The sequence below is a fragment of the Carassius gibelio genome, chromosome B2 (assembly GCF_023724105.1).
Source record: "Carassius gibelio isolate Cgi1373 ecotype wild population from Czech Republic chromosome B2, carGib1.2-hapl.c, whole genome shotgun sequence".
Classification (NCBI taxonomy): domain Eukaryota; kingdom Metazoa; phylum Chordata; class Actinopteri; order Cypriniformes; family Cyprinidae; genus Carassius; species Carassius gibelio.
The window spans coordinates 3,505,798-3,523,577 of NC_068397.1; the positions used below are offsets into that span (position 1 = coordinate 3,505,798).

The 17,780-nt window shown below is 37.0% G+C and overlaps 1 protein-coding gene across 1 annotated transcript; it reads right to left on the bottom strand.

Annotated features, from left to right (window-relative positions):
- Positions 1-1,311: 1,311 nt before the first annotated feature.
- serbp1b (SERPINE1 mRNA binding protein 1b) lies at positions 1,312-15,740 on the bottom strand. The gene is made up of 9 exons (XM_052548290.1): positions 15,383-15,740; positions 13,628-13,805; positions 13,103-13,243; positions 12,954-13,025; positions 12,065-12,139; positions 11,789-11,975; positions 11,638-11,694; positions 7,622-7,819; positions 1,312-2,567 (listed from the first exon to the last, which is right to left on the bottom strand). The coding sequence occupies exons 1-9, from the start codon at positions 15,636-15,638 to the stop codon at positions 2,508-2,510; spliced, it is 1,224 nt and encodes a 407-aa protein (XP_052404250.1). The 5' UTR covers positions 15,639-15,740; the 3' UTR covers positions 1,312-2,507.
- Positions 15,741-17,780: the final 2,040 nt, after the last annotated feature.

Genomic DNA, 17,780 nt, shown 5'->3' on the forward strand with positions numbered 1-17,780 from the left:
AAGATTGGTTCAACCAACCGCCGAGGATTCTGACGATTGAGTTGTACTGCATGTATATAATGTGAATCACTTTTTGAACCGGTTCAATGAGTCGAACTGTCCGAAAAAGAACCGGTTCGCGGAAAAGAATCGTATTTTCCGCTGGAGGACTCCGATAAAGAAAACACACTCCCACTGATAGACAATAAGGGGTAAACTTCACTAGGAAGTGAGTATCCCTGTGCCCTACTAGCTGTCAGTTCAATTAATCACCAAAAGTTCAGACTTCATCGATTCGTCAGATAACGTTTCACGCTATATGTTATTAAGTTATTAATTAATGCTGTTTTGTAAAGCAAATTCCTCAAGCATTTAACCAAAATTATAGTTTGTCATGCTTTTTTCCCTTCCTTTAAGTGTCACGCTGGAAGGGGTCACGTGTCAAATAACGCTACTGAGCTACTTAAAGAGACAGCTCACACAAAAAGCACCGAGTCTTCTCCCAAATGAATCTTGAATCGCAATACGACTCAATACTCAAAGTTTTATTCCCCAATGATATATAAGTGGTGGCCATAAAAATCAATAGCACTTACCGAACTCCTGTTTTCAGTTACAGTCGCTGGTTTCAATTCTGCACGTCACATTTTATTTTATTTTAAGCAATAAAAGTCATTGTGAAAGTAATTGATTTTTGTCAGCACACAAATAAAATGGAGCAGTTCAGGCACAAACTTCAGAGGCTAACAGTAATTTTTTTTTCTTCAACAAATCACTTCATCATTTAATACCTGCATGTGTGTTTGCTCAGATTGCTTTTGATAAATGTTATATTCCGTTTTCATTTTAGAAACAATTTAGTATGAGAAATACACAAAAACAGAAGAACGCATGGGGGGCAAATACTTTTTCACAGCACTGTATTTCTTCATAAATAGGGGGCCAGATAAATGTCTAATTGGAATTAACTTATATTGTAATAACTTGACATACTTGAGACAAAGATACCAAGACAATATTTTAAACATTATTGAAAAAAATGTTTGCGACAGCAATATTAACAATAAGAGAATCCTGTAAGAACACATCCTGATGACGTCTACAAAGTAAAGTGTTTAATGAAGATTTATCACAGCTGGCTATCAAACATGGGAGAAATGAAGAATTTTTCAAATAAAGAAAAATATTTACAATAATATGCACCATTTAGTTCTATGTCGCCTAAGTTTTCCAACCTATTTTTATTGCATGGGAAGCACTGACTTTTTATTTTTTTGCAGACATGTTTGCGGTAGAATGAGATGAAGGAGAGACGAAGCCTGGACTCAAATCTAGTGTCGTCTTCCACTTTATTGTCCCTCCTGCAATGAATACAGAGTACATCGTCCATCACACCTGGAGGTCTCGCTAGCTCACATACAGAAGAAACTGCTTCCAACTTTTCTTTCTCAGCACACCGTTGTCCCACCCTGAATTACACTTTTTATTTGATTTTTTTCTCAGAAAACGCAAGCAGTAGTGCCATCATAGTAATAATTCAAAATAAAAACACTGCAAAGATCACAGAAGGAATAAAAATAAACAAATGGTACTGATGCAAACAGACCACGTGCTTAGTAGCTAGATTTCAAACGTCACCATAATCTAAGTGCAAGATATGTCAACAACCTCAGCTAGAGAAAACTTACTAAAATGTCAATAAAACTTCATGTTAAGAACATGACTTGCACAAACTTACCATCTACGCTAAGGAAAATAAACTTATGGCAGATGATGAGTTTTTAAAAACAGGTTTTGTCTCTCACACACACACACACACACTTCACCCACATTTACAGTTCAGAAAGTGGTCCTAAAGTTTCTAAGAGATGAACTTACAAGGACCAGCCTGGATCTCCATTGAGCTCCAACAAGATGAGGAAATAGTCTCTCTGAGGAACAAAGATAACTATGCATACTAATATCACGGGTCCAGCAGAGGACGACAGAAAACACCAAAGCAAGATCAAGACGATGCATTTGCTTCTCGCTACCGGTCAAGAAAAAAACTCCAAATGACAGGAGGGTAGCCTGACCTTAGAGCTTTCTTTCAAAACATTTAAAATAGTCAATATACATTATTCCATGTATATATGTTAATAGTAAAATCATCACTACGAGTCTCGTATTCTCACTTGGAGAAAAACAAAAACGTTCTGCTTTTGGTAGAGCCATTGAGATTCTATCTTGAAAAATGCATACATTCAGGCAACAATAAAAAAATATGGCAAACGCATAATCTCTGGAAAAAAAGAAGAAAAAAAAAAATACTGTATGAACATCCCTGCTATCATGTCTCTAAATACAAAACCTCTACCCATAATTTGCTTCAGTGTAACAAGAAGTCCTTTTTGTGTTTTTCCGCAGGTAAAAGTCAGTTCTCAGTGTATGGATGACAGTCTGGTGTATTTCTCTTTTCTGGTTTCTATGGTCGAATGATCCGTAAGCATGCAAGCGTCGAAGAGGAGGAGCAGGGCCTGGAGGAAGGTTTAAGCCAGGGCTGGAAAAGCCTCGGGATCATCCACATTGGGAACGGAAATGCCTCCACCCTGTCGAATTCAAAAGAAACCGAGTTCAAGCCAACATTTGAGACAATCATTTATTCATCCAAGTACATATACAAATTGCATTTCCCTGCACATAAGCCATTCAAACTACTATAAAAAGGACAAATCTGGAAAATATAATGCTTCTATAAGTGCAATTTCAATTTCTGAAGTCTGTGATTAAAGGTCCCATGACATGGATTATTTCCTTTTCTTTAAATGCTTTTTAATGTTCTCTTAGGTGTACTTATATTGTTAGTATGAATGCTCTGTTTGAAGGGGCGTGTCTGCTGTCAGACTCAGAGTAAACAATGACTGTTGTGATTGGCTGACATCTTTGCATTCGAAATGCGTTCATGTGGAACCCCTCTCAAATATATATATATATATATATATATACATATATATACATATATATATATATATATATATATATATATATATATATATATATATATATATATATATTTACTATTACAGCTGTCGAGATTAACGAATCGTGGAAGTGTTGATTATATAATTATTTTTTCGATCTTTTCCCCATCACATGAAAGGCTGCAGTGATGAGCATTGAGTAGACAGAGTCTGTTTATCACGTGGATGCAGTGATCTCGTCATTATTGCAACACGTTATCTCACAAAATGCTTTCACCACAGCTAACAGCAAACACATGAATACAGTAAGAGCTCTGTTGTGCATTCATTGTAACGGCAGTTTGGGCAAGTGTGCAGATATACTTGCGATGTGTAACAGCTCCGGAAAAAAGCGAGCGTTTCTTTGATCGCTCCCTGTAGTAAAATCACAATTTAAATAACAGATTTGTTTCATGCTACTAAGAGAAACAACGTGAAGTTGATCGTTTAGTCACTGGCTTGATACACTGATGCATAAACAGTATTAAACGATTTAGAAAGAAAGTCTGTGTGAACTTGAATGATTAGCTACACATCAGAAATCACTGATCACAGATCAGGCATTAATGAACACTGTTACTCACTGTTTGTGCCAGTGCTGTCGAATATCAAAGTCTGTTTAAACGCCTGTGCTGACATCGCGACTGAATTATATGTAAATATTTGGGCAGGCAAAGCAGAGAAAAGGGAGGTAACAATTCTCGTTGCAACGTCACAATGAGGAGATTCAAGATCAGCCCGTTTGAGCTTCCATTTTCTCAAAGGCAGAGAATTTCTAGAAACTTGGGGACCATATACAGGCTAGGGGAACTCATATTAATCTTAAAAAATCTCAGAAAGTGAAATTTTCATGTTATAGGACCTTTAAAGACCAATCTTCTATAGAAGTCAATAGCCGCATTTCCACTGTCGGGCCAGTGCGAGCCAGGGCTTAAACCGGGCCGGGCGGAGCTCATAGCCCCGGGCCAGTAGCACGAGGCCAGAATAGCGCAGGGTTTCCACCGTGGAGCTTGAAGCACCGCTGCACGTCACTAAAACACGCCCTTTGCACGCCTCTCAGAACAACGTCATGCAACCTCAAAATTTCACCATCAAAGAGAAGTTATCAGAAAACTAAGAAATAAGTCACTGGAACATGCGCGATCACAAAACGAAGATGATAAAAGCGGCAGTTTGTTTGCATGATTTGTTATATTCAAATTCAAAAGCATCGATTTTTTTTTTACTATAGAATAAGTGATACATTGATCATATTGATTTAATTTATCAGGACTCAAAATTAATGACACATAAATACACTTATTTATATTTTATTTATTTATTATAACGCTCATGACAATAGCCTGCTTATTCAGTCGAGTCTGTTTCTGTTTATTAGCCACAGTAGCCGTCATATTTAGAATGAATGATAATATCTCTATTTTTATAAAAGCTCCCGAACAAAAACACATTATTAGGCTATATTCTTTTATGATAGGCAACGTGAGAAAAACTCTCGAGACGAGGCTTGTGGCAGATAATATAAGTTACTTAATAAAAACACGATTGTCATATAGAGAATAAGGTCTGATTTCTTCAAGCGGTCATATTTTACCATGTTTACTATATGTTTAGCGTGCATATCTTTTTCATCGCTTATAAATATTTCAGCCTTGTATGGTGATTCTAATCCACATTGGATCAAGTTATTTCAAACACTCGCTGCTGACTGAAAGAGAGTTTTGAGCTCGACTTATTTAAAAAAAGTGTTTAATGCCGGTGTTAAAGCTGTCATCTTTCTTAAATGATCCTCAGCGCAGACTCTCTATTTTTATAAAAGCTCCCAAACAAAAATCATTATTATATTTTGATGATATGCAACGTGGAGCTAAACTCACGAAACGAGACGACAGATAAAATGTTACTTAATAAATACATAATTGTAATAGAGAATAAGAAGTTGACGTCTGATTTATCCAAGCAGTCATAATTACCATGTTTATATGGTAACGTTAACGTTTAGCGTGCATAGTCTTTTACATCGCTTATAAATATTTCTGCCTTGTTTAGTGATTATAATCCACATCGGATCAAGTTATTTCAAACACTTGCTGCTTACTAAGAGTGAGTTTTAAGCTCAACTTATTTTAAAACATATTTAATGCTGGTGTTAAAGCTGTTATCTTTCTGAAATGATCCGCGCTGACGCTCTCTAGACACGGAGAAACTCCGCCTTTGTTCATAACCCCTCCTCTAGCCCCAGCTGGCCCGCTTTGGCCCAAGGATTTCGTCGGGCCGAAAAACCCTGGCCGTTGGCCCCGAGGAAGCCTCGGCGAGGCACGATCAAGCCCCGGAAGTGACAGTGGAAACGCGACTGGCCCTGGCACGCACTAGCACGCCCGGTCCTAGCTCGATAGTGGAAACACGGCTAATGGGGACTAGAAACTGTTTGGTTTCCCACAAGCTTTAAAATATCTCAATATTATACAGAACTAGGGATGCACGATATTATCGGATTATCGGATATTATTGATATCGGAATCTGCTGATAAGGGCTTTAAATGCACATCTATGAAAAAATATGCCGATATGTCTTGCTGATAAGAGGAATGTGTTAACTCGCATGTGCACAGGGTGTGCTAGTGATTAGATCACGTCAATTGTGTGGTTCATTCTTGAAGCAAAGTTTTGCCTGAATGGGGATAAGACTCTCTGCTTTGGGATCGCTGCATTTTAACTGAGAACGCATGCACAGAATAATGCGTTGTGTGTGCTATAGAGTAAAAGTAATTAGCACATGCAGATTTCATATATACTGATTTATTCATTTATGTGTAATGCGTGTTATATTTTTAAAACAAGCTCCAAAAGATTTTCAGAATATTCTGCTTTATACCATCTAAAAAAAATTAAATCTTAAAATAAAATGTTAAGGTTATTACTGCATGTTTCCAAGCAATTTATATATAGTTTATTTATAGTTCTTTTCAAAGCTTCAATGTACTGTCATCATATAAAATAACTTCATTATTGTTTAATTCTAACAAATAGCCTAGGTTCTTGATAAAAACAAAACAAAATAAAAAAATGATTAACTTAATTTCCACACAGGAAATATATCTGTATCAATATCGGCCAAAAAGAGTTTAAAAAATATCGGCAACCCCTAAACATAACAGAAGAAATTTTGGGTGAATTATCCTTTTAAGTCTGGGTCAAGAGCAGCAAGTGATTTTTTTGGGGTTTATGGTTCACATTAAGGATTGAGAGAAGCTGGTGCATTAGTCTTCTGTCACTTCAAGATTGATGGTTTATAATTTAGCACCATGCCATCTATCATGGCTATATTCATGGCAAGATACAAGTGGAAAAATTTATTAAACTACATAAAATCAACAACAAACTTTTTTTTAATTATATTATATATATATATATATGTTTATTATTATTATGGACTTAATTTATTATTTACAGGTCTAGCAAAGAATCTTTTGTGATCATCTCATTTAAATCATTAAGTTTAGAAGCGCAAATAACTATGAATGCACATTTCAATCACTGAATATTAAATATACAAAACTGCGTCTTTTTTTTCAGAATTAAGATAAACTGACCATTGTCAGAATTCTCATATAAACTTTATCCCGCAATTCTGACTTTAAAACTTCTGTCAGTATAATCTCAATCCTGAGAAAGTCAGAAATTGAGATAAAAAGTTTTTTTTTTTTTTTTTTAATCAGTGGCAGAAACCGTCTTCCATAAATAAAACATGAAAATCAAAAATTTTCAAATCAAAACATTACTTTCTATCACAACATAAAATTTTTGTATTGTTTTACATCCAACTAACAGATCCAATCCTGTAATACTCAAAAGAAAGGACTGAACTTTACAACAATAAAGCGTTTAGTTCTTTGCTGGTGTATAAGCGAATAATGTCCATTTAAACTACATGTATTCTGTTGGTAAAACAGTAATGATATGGGTTTCAGGGACAGACTACAGTTTTTTTTATGTAATCGGCATCTGCCACAAACTTTTTAAATATGAGCAGGGCTTGATTGTTTTTAATAAAACAAGTTCTATTTAAAGCAAATGTAGAAGCCCTTTCACACCAAAAGTGTAATGATTAAACCTCAGACTGAAGGAAAGGTAAATTCATGTCTGTACAGTAGAACACAGGAGAAGGTCCTCACTTCAACAATAAAATTAAAAACAATGAAGCACAATTAGTAGTTTACCTAAAGTAATTTTTCCTTATTAGTATAGTTGAACTGGATCATCAAAGGTCAGCAGCAAAGACATTAGTAAATAAAACGGAATTAAATATATTTAACGTTTAATTAATGCAAGTTTGCGTCATATTCTGAGATTGCATTTCACTGTTTTAATTCATTTGGATTATTACTAAATATGTTTTTTGCGAGTGTGATGAATTGATGCACATTCACATTTAGACTCGAACTACTACATGCTCACACGGCACACACAACGACTCTGCACTTCTGATTTCTCCCAATATGGGGACAGGAGAGCTGTCAGTCAATAAATGGGAAAACAAAGTGACTGGCATTACTTTTTTGAAAAAGTAATTACTTATTAAGTAACTCGTGTTACTTGTAATGCGTTACCCCCAACACTGACAATATCAGTATGTCATGTACCTTCTCAGATCTGCCTCCGCCTCCTCCTCGGCCTGGCCGTCCTCCTCCTCCTCCTCCTCCTCCTCCTCGAGCTCCTCGGCCTCCACGAGATCCTCCTCGGCCGCGGCCCGGCCGACCCAAGTCTCCGAAGTTTATCTCCAGCTGGGAGGTGATGTCATTGGCAGGCTTCCGGAAGTGGTGATCTCCCCCCTCATCAGACTTTAGGAAGAAATATTACAGCATCAGCTTCAGGAACTACAACACATATAGCTTGCTTTGTTAAAGCTGCAGTAGGTAACTTTTGTAAAAATATATTTTTTACATATTTGTTAAACCTGTCATTATGTCCTGACAGTAGAATATGAGACAGATAATCTCCTCCCAGTGTCCTATTTCCATTTGCAGTTACAGACCGAAAAATGAAAAATGTATATAATAAGCGAGTACACCATGAATCCATTTTCCAAACCGTGTTTTTGGCTTGTCCTGAATCACTAGGGTGCACCTATAATAAGTGTTTATATTCAGACTATTTTAGATTGCTTCGGGGATACCGCGGCGGAGTAACCCAGTACCTTTGTGATTCTTCATAGACAAACAGAGAGAAGTAGATCCGGCTACAATGTTCTTCCACAAGACGCAAGCAGTTCTGTTTATTAACCGCTAGAGCGTCAAAAGTTACCTACCGCAGCTTTAAAGTGTTGTGAGGATTTCAACTAGCATACTGTGAGATTTCCTCGATGCGGAGAACATGGACAAAATCACACAATCAAATCACAAGAAAGGAATTTACAGAATGCTTCACAGTTTTTGGAGGAGTAAATCACAAGTAGGCTGCACAATTAATCAAATCGCAATACTGACAGAATTCTGTCCACGTCGAATACCCTCAAATTCAAAGACTTGAGAGAGAGGTTACATAATGTCATCTTTTTAAGAAACATTGTTACAGTTTTCAAAACTGAAGAATATTCGGTGCATCCTAATACTGTATTCTAAGATGATCTGATATTAACTTTTGCGACAAAAGCAGAAGAAGCGGCTCGTAGGAGAAGCATTATAGCCGTGACGGAGGCAAATTAATATCAAATTATTAAATAATGATTTAAAACTACAAAAGGAGACGACAACAACGGAACAAGAGAAGATTCTTTCCATCTCCACAAGGACTTGAACCACGGCAGATACTGTTGTATAATGCTATTTGATATAATAAAAAAGACACATATTTATTTATTTTATCTAAGAAGGCATTTATTAACAGTGCTTCCAGAGTTTTTTTTTTCTTTTGGGCTGCGGTTTGACGTCGGCTTCCTCCTCATTTTGTTCTCCCTCTTCACAGGGAAAATCAACTCATTACGTGTTTAAAGGTAGCCATAGGGAGAAAAAAAATCCCTGTTTCGTCCCTGAACTGCCACTTCCCGCTGCGTGTGCTTTTATCATCAGACCTGACCAGTGTTGGGGAGTAACTACAGGTAACAAATACCTAAATTACAGAAATGCAACTGTGATCGGTTACCGATACTGAGGGGAAAAAAAGTGTAATTAAATTACAGGTACTTATGAATGTGTTAATGATTGTTAATGAATGAAAATGTGTTAATGGCTAATAACCGTTTTATTTCCTATTTTGGTTCATTATTTTTTTTTTTCTTTCTCCAAGGCATTGTTAGATGCCAGTGTTTCCTGTCATGGCTATGCAAAGATTTGATTTCAAAAACAGTATCATAGCTATTCAACTATATCTTAAGAATTTTAATCTGTATTTAACCTCAAAAAGATCTCAAAGTAAAAAGAGCTGCTAAAGTCCGTTGTTAAGGCTTTATACAATTAAATTATGGTACTCTTAATTCAAGTGAAGGATACTGACAGTAATCAGTGTTAAGTGTTAAGCAGGCCTGCATTCAACACGAGCTGCAGGAGTCAGATTTGACTGATTGAGGAGAGATTTAAATACTCTGTGTATTGATAACGGCTCCCCGATGCATGAAAATTATACAATATTAGCATGTTTGCAGGGAGCGAGCAGTAACGGTCAGAAATTCAGTGGGACCTGGATTAAGAAAACAGTCCCTCGCAGCGCTTCAATACAAAACCGCACTGGCAACTGTAGAAAGCTGAATTCATTCAGAAATGACCAGCCAAACACATTTTTTTAAGATCCAAAAAGAGGAAATATTGTCACTATAACGTCACGGCTAAGTACAACACAAAGTACCTCACGCGTGAAACACTTAACGCACAAATGTGCGTAACTGATGTAAATCAAGCAAGCTTGTACGCATAGGCCACGAAATGTTGGCGAAATAACACATTAGTGGACCAGAAGGAATATGGATTTTTTCCAGAAAACCTCTTGTACATTAAAGCTTATTCCAGAAAAATTAAAGCATTTATGAAAAAATAAAACTGATTTCATAAGACCCTACTATGACCACACAGCTGGTCCCTCCACCGAAACTGGATTATTAATCTAGCTTTACTTGGACCACAAAACAATATATATATATATATATATATATATATATATATATATATATATATATATATATATATATATATATATATATATATATATATATATATATATATATATATTTGATAACAAATGGATAGTATAACAGGGAAGAATTTCAAGTTTCATGCCAGATATCTCGATATCGATACAATATGATATGACTACGTGTTCTTTTGCTAACCACGACCTGGCACAACATGTCACTCTGGTTCACATTGTCTTTTCTGGAACCAAAATACTTCCAAATTATGGAAGATGATTTATGTTTTGGCACCAAATCAGATTCTTCACTGCCACCGGCCACATTATCTCCCGCACTCATTTCTTTCTTTCTAATTTATCCGCTGTCTCTGTACAGTTGGGGGGGGGGGGGGGGGGGTCTAGGGTTTGTTCGTTGTTTTTGTTTTCCGTAGTTTTATATATATATGTGTGTGTATGTGTGTGTGTGTTTGTATATATATAAATGAATACAGAATCTGAATTAAAATGTGTTTGATTTAAGCCTACATTTCAAAATATTGTGTCAGAAAATGTATTGTTTTAAAGCCTTTCGCACGTACGATCACACAGGTGTAATCAGTCTAGGCTTGTCCCTGGCGCGTACGATCAAGTGCATCACACGATCAACTGCTAAATTCAAATGTTGAATTTAGCCAGAGACAGGCGCGCTCAGAGCTGTCATAGATCACAACTTTTCAGTGTTTTCAACCACATACCGTTTTTTGTCAAAATATAAATTCACATAAGTACAAAAAAAAAACAATACATTTAGAGTTTGTAAAATACACACGGATGTCTATGGAAGAGGTAATAATAATCCTTTCCATTATAATTCCACACGTTTTAATCATATCAGATACACATTGTGTAAGTAACTTCAATGTTTACTCTATTCCCAGTTCACCAGCCACTTTCTTTTAAGTATTTCGGGAGAAGTGGATGAATTCACGTGTTGTAAACATAGAGGTTGTAAATCCAACAGATCTGATTCTCTGAAATGCGTCTGCGGCACAAACTAACACGGCGGCACTCATCGCACATACAGCTCAACTAACGCGATCGTTATAAAGGTGTTTAAACAACAATATACTTCCACTTGACCATCGGAATATCAGATATTTCATGCCATAGCTAACACATTTGTGAATATTCTGAATAAAAAAGGAAAAATGATAAAAGCAGATCACCGTTCATTCAGCGCTGTTGCTACTGCAGTGTGTCACGTGACAAGCAATGACATGTCACCATGGAAACGCCGCCCCCCCCCCCCTCACAATTTAGTTGCCACGTCCCTGTTAGTGTGTGCACGCATGCTTTAGAGGTGCAGTCAAGGTTGTATGCAGGGTGAGCGCGGAGAGGGGAAATCCATATCGTCTCGATCGTTGATTTTTCGATAGTAATATCTTGAAAGTTCATATCTAGATATAGATACGATAACGATAAATCGTTCAGCCCTAGTTTCAAAGGTGACCAAAAGGGTGACAAGAGAGTAAAACAATGCAAACCCAGACACAAATACCTTTTGGAACGCGTCAGGATCAACATCTCCAGCTTCAATCACAGATCCAGCATGCCGCTGAAAACACACAAAAAGGAAATAAGCCACATTAGCCTCGAAAACAGTTAGAATAAACATTTACGAGGCTGGAAAATGGACTCATTTAACTTACCGTGCCAGCTTCCTCACTCTTTGACTTGTGCAGTACGTAGCCCTTCTTCCACTGACCGTCGTTGCCCTCGTTGGGCTTGCGGATGTTGAACTCAACTTTGGAGCGTTCTTTGTCTTGCATGGCCTTCCACTCATCCAGTGTCATCTCCTTAGGACCTTCCTCCTTCACCTCCTCGGCTTCATTCTCCCTACACAGACACAGACACATCCATGGCATGCTCTCTGTACATCTCATCAGAGATACTGCATTTTCTGAACACGGCTCTACTTGACTCACTTGTTTTCAGAGTCGGCAGGAGTGTGATCTTCACCTTCAGGAACAGGCTCCGGTGCTGCAGACTGATCCAGCTCACTGTCAAATCAGACATTATTAGATCAGGAACCCTTGAGATAACACACTGTCCCACTAGAGCAATGAATCAGAAATCTTCAGTGTCAAGAAATGGACCAGCCCTCCATGTCACACAATATCAGAGTTAGTTTATTATAATTATTAACAACAACGACGACAATGGGTTCTCTAAATGTAAATGTCTAGGAGCACAATGAGTTTGAAAACACAGCATTTAACAGATTTCCGTTACTTTTTCATTCATTTTACCAAATATTAATTCAAGAATCTTTGCACCCAACCACTAGACTTCATAAAAGACAAACTGCAGTTCTTCACTAATATTTTTTATAGTCTTGTTTTCCCGTGCAAAAGATTTTTAAATCGAGATGCATTAACTTGAGAAGCAAAATGACAACGCTTTCTGTGGAACGAATCAAAATGAATAGTTTGATTTAAAAAATAATAATATCTGCCACTGGGGCTTCAAAAAATCACCTTAAATCAAAAGGAAAGCAAGTTTATGGCCCATTGACAGAAATCTGTTCACCTTTTAAAAATAAACTCACTTTTCACACAGTTACATTTCGCAGAAAACATTTTTGCATCTCAAACAAATGCATCTTCATTTAAGGATGCTTAGATATTTGTACTGGAAAACCAGACAAAATGCATGCATTTTCAGCAATGCGTACAACACTCAATGCCATATCTTTAGGAATTGAAGACTTCTTGCTCCCATTTAAGGCCTTTGTTTGTGTGGAAGGGCGAATTGAAACTTTTTAAGACTCGCAGAAATCATCAAGCCTCAAATATCCCACGTCTCCAATCCTACCTGGCTTCTTCCTTCACATTTCCCCAGTTGTGCAAGCCACTCCCACCGCGCTTCTCCTCTCCTTTCTGTCGACTAAAGCGAGAAGGACATCCCAGTGAGACTAGTGCACAGCCTGAACCATTTGTTAGTGCAGGCTTCATCACACTCACGATTTGTCATTGCCGCTGTGTCTGTCAAAGTCACGTTTGCCTCGGGAATCTAATCCATCTCCTCGTCCCATGCCCCGTCCACGACCTCCTCTGGCCCCGCGGCCTCCACCACGACCTCTAGAGGGCCTGTCCCCTAATGACCTGAGGACAACATGCACAAAGACATTACCAATCTGGAGCTAGAAAATCAATAAACAATGCTCAGATATTGATGAAATGGGAACTCAATGGACTTGGTGGTTCAACAAATGATTAAATATCACAAACAATCAACACGAAACAGAGTTTGGGGAAACAGAGCGATGCTATTTTGGTGATGCTAGTCACTTGATCGTGACTGACAGTTCCTTGATCGTTGAGACTAAATTTAAAAGCGGCAACCTTGTTTCTTATCAAAGTGAGAAAGCACACTACAAATAATGTGTTAGTAAAGTTTTGTTTGCACATCAACAGCATAAAAGGTCAAGTGTTGAGTGATTGTGTCAGTCTTAATGCTGTCAGTTTTGTTTTAAAGCAAACCCTCACTTGTCCACAGTGAACTCTCCCCCCTCTGGCTTCTCTTCAGCTGGTTTCTCAAAGCGTCGTTCACGAGGAGGGCGTCTCTCGGGTCGTCTGTCGCCGGGCCGAGCCTCTCCTTGACCTCCCTGATGCTGGGAAATGACCTGACCCTGCTGCTCCGGCCTCCGGCCAACCCTCCTCATCCCTAAAACAGATACGCAGATGCTCGTTAAAACACAATGAGAACCTGTGAAGTGTGAGTTGATTTAATCACATTTCATTCAGATCAAAACTAGAGCATTAATATCTGATGGCTGCGTGTCACTCAAAGAGCACTTCCACCAATCGGACACACTTATCCAAATCAGTGCACTTATTACAGGTCAGAAAACACACTCAAAATACGCATAAAACAGTCTCACAAATGCCTCCTAGAAGTACTTCCAATTTTAAGCATTTGTGTCCCTGAAGTCTTAAGTCTCAGGAGTATATTTATAGAAATAGTCAACAATACATTGTATGGCTCAAAATTATAGATTCCTCTTTCATGCCAAATATCAGTAGGATATTAAGTAAAGATCATGCTCCATGAACATATTTTGTAAATTTCATACCGTAAATATATCAAAACTTAATTTCTGATTAGTAATATGCATTGCTAAGAATTCATTCAGACAGCTTTAAAGGTGATTTCCTCAGTATTTTGATTTTTTTGCATCCTCAGATTCCAGATTTTCAACCGTTGCATCTCAACCGAATATTGTTACATCCTAATAAACTCATACACCAATGGAAAGCGAATTTACTGAGAGAGACTGGTTTTGTGGTCCAGGGTCACATATAGTAATTTAGTTGCTGGCTACTAGCACCATTTAAATGCTCTATATGCAAAATAAACACAGCATGCACACTTATGTGTTTGGAACAACATGATGGAGAGCAAAAGACAGCATTTGAGTAAACTATTGGTTTTAGTGTTTTGTCCAAGGTCACGCTGTTCATCAATCAACTCTAATGATGTCTGAAGAAGCATTTTCTATTACTGCCTCAGATTTTAAAGCACCAGGTTACATTTATTTTGTAATTTAAACAAATCACAAATCTCGACATCATCAAATATGAACACATAAAGAGAGTATTCAACCTGGTCAACTACATTTAAAACCACTAGACTGTGAGTTAACGTTACTCCATGTAAGTTATCCGTCACTGCACGCCTTACAAAACAAAACTGAAAGTGCTCTCCTAAAAGTAGTTACATATTTGCATAACATCACAACACGCCATTGTTTCCTCCATGTGCAGACCAGCACAGAAAGATGCTAATCACAGAATATCCTCATACAGCTAGCAGATTAGCATGTGGCTAACGCAGCTACGCAGTTATGAAGAAAGTGAAGCTGATCAAATCGAGATCGGATAGTAATGTTGACATGTCAGAGGAAGAAAACTGTTTAATAAAACATCTCCGGGCGCATCTCGCACACAAACACAGTGAACAGTTAGTGAACATTAATCAACACTGGTAACGTTAGCAGGCTGTTGTTGTTCATGTTGACTTCTCTGTCTCGTAACCTACTGTGCTGCCTAACGTTACCTAGACATCATTACAGGCACCATGCGCGCGATTCAAGAACTCAACCGTTGGCGCGTTTATAGGGTTTACTCCAGCAGTTTTTACCGAGTTTATGGCTCTGAGCGGGTCTACAATCTTCAAATATGCTACCTAGGCTTTCTATTTTTTGAGAGACAGCCGATATTTAGGACTGTATTTCTACATACCCTCTTTCTTAAGCGGCACGGGAGCCTGGGTTTCTTCTTTCTTGTCCTGCGCTGTATTTCTCCTGTCTTTCTGGGACTCTTTCTTCGGCTGTTTGGCGGCTTGAGCTGCTGTCTTCGAGGCGCCTGACGCGGCCGCTTCTTTCTTCTTGTTCTCGGCCGCCTTTAATATCTCGAAGGGGTCGGATTCGTCATCCAATAACTGGTCGAACCGATTGGTCACGACGCAGCCGAAGCCTTCTTGCAGATGCCCCGGCATGATGGCGCCCCAACAACGGGATTATCCTCCGATTCTTCGAGGCTTCGAGCAACAGCTCAAGATGGCCAAGGCAGACACCTGCTTCTCTTCCGGCGCTCGTATCCGGGACTTTACAGCTTTCGCGCCATATGGGGGTTGTAGTTTTACAGCTGTACTATTCTGTATGCGGTTTACTCAAGGTGTCGAAAATATTTGCGCGCTGGATATTAATTATTTATTTAAAGATTAATAACTTAATGTTTTATTAATTAATAATCGTTTAGAGATTAATTTGGTGATTAATTAATTGTATTGTCAGCCTATTCATTTTTTTCTTTCTACAAATGCAAAATGTATTTAAACTTTCTGTTTTTTAATTAAGATTGTTTTAATGCGGTGTTTGTACTTATATGTGACCCTGGACCACAAACCAGTCATAAGGGTCAAATTTTTTTTTAATTGAGATATATGAACCATCTGAAAGCTGAATAAATAAGCTTTCATTGTCAATTTTGATATGCAACTATTTGAAAATCTAGAATCTGAAGGTGCAAAAAGTCTAAATCTTGAGAAAATCGCCTTTAAAGTTGTCCAAATGAAGTTTCTAACAAAGCATATTACTAATCAGTAATTAAGTTTTGATATATTTATGGTAGGAATGATAATGATTTTAGGCATAAAAGAAAAATCAATAATTTTGACACATACAATTGTTGGCTATTGCTACAAATATACCTGCGCTACTTATGACTGGTTTTGTTCTCCAGAGTCACATATAATAGGTGTCTAAAATATTTGTATGCTTGACATTAATTATTTATTTTAAGATGAATAACTAATAATTGTATTCATTATTAATCATTTATGAGGAGTAATTCATTTTATTATTGGCCTATTGACTGTTTTCCTAAACAAATGTTACATTTACAAATGCTAAATTTATTTAAACTCTCTGTTTTTTTAATTTTTAAAACTATAATTATTCTAAAAGTTTACATCATACTTTTACACACAATCCATCAAATTAATGCCTGTGTCAAGTACAAAAAAAAAAAAATGTTTCTAAGTGATGAAGTTAGGTATATTTACAGTATAGGGTTTTTAATTGTTTTCCTAATTAAATACAAAGACAGTGAGTTTTGAATTATGTACCTCCTGGAGTGTTTAGTGTTCTGTTAGAGTTGATTTTTATTACTGCAGAAATACACATAATTGTACAGTTTTGAAAGCAGTGCTAGAATCTGAAAATTGTGCTGCAGATTTAGTGTTTTACAAGTGATAGAGTACAAATGACAAGAGTTCATGCAGATGGTCACTGAAGGCATTGTGTGTGAAAAAACATGAAAAATGATTAACAGTTTTGCGGACTTTGTTAAAAAGTTTTGACAGTGTGACTTCAGTTTTGACCAGTTCAAATTAGCAAAACCTGTAAACTAAGGGAATATACAAGTTGGTATATTATTATTTCCTAAAAAGCATGGTTGTCAAAAATATGTGTGAAAATAATATTTTGCATAAAAAATGAAGCCAATTTTAAGACTTTTCTTATTTTCTATTCTTTCTTTCTTTTCTTTTTTTCTTTTTTTTTTGCAGCATCACCATTGGTTGAGAGATTGTATAAACACAACAACATTCATTTTTTTTACCTTTTAATGTGTCTGGGGGAACACCGTACACTCTAATTTATGTAGGCTAAAGTGTTAATGCATGGTTAAAAAAATAAAAATAAAATAGTTACAGGTAAAATAATGTAAAAATGGCTGTTAATTGAGTACCCTTACTATGAAAAACTATCAGGCATTAATAAACACTTCCACAAATCTCTTTCTTGCAATCAACATTGATGGGTAATTGAATTTACTGCTTCTCTTTATCAGTTCTGAACATAGGGTTTATGTTACATATTTTGCTGTTATATGAATGCTTATTACATGATTTTTATCATGTCATTACCATGATGGTGTTTATTATTTGTGTGAATGACAAATTGCACCTTCTATATGCATGTATATTTACTTCAGCTTGTGGAAGAGCTACTTGTGATGCATGAGCTTTGATTCACTGTGACATTTTATCATTATCACCTGTGCTTTTGGTGGTTGTTAGTATATTATGAAAGTACAAAACAAGCAGCTATACACTACACAACTACTACACTTCTGC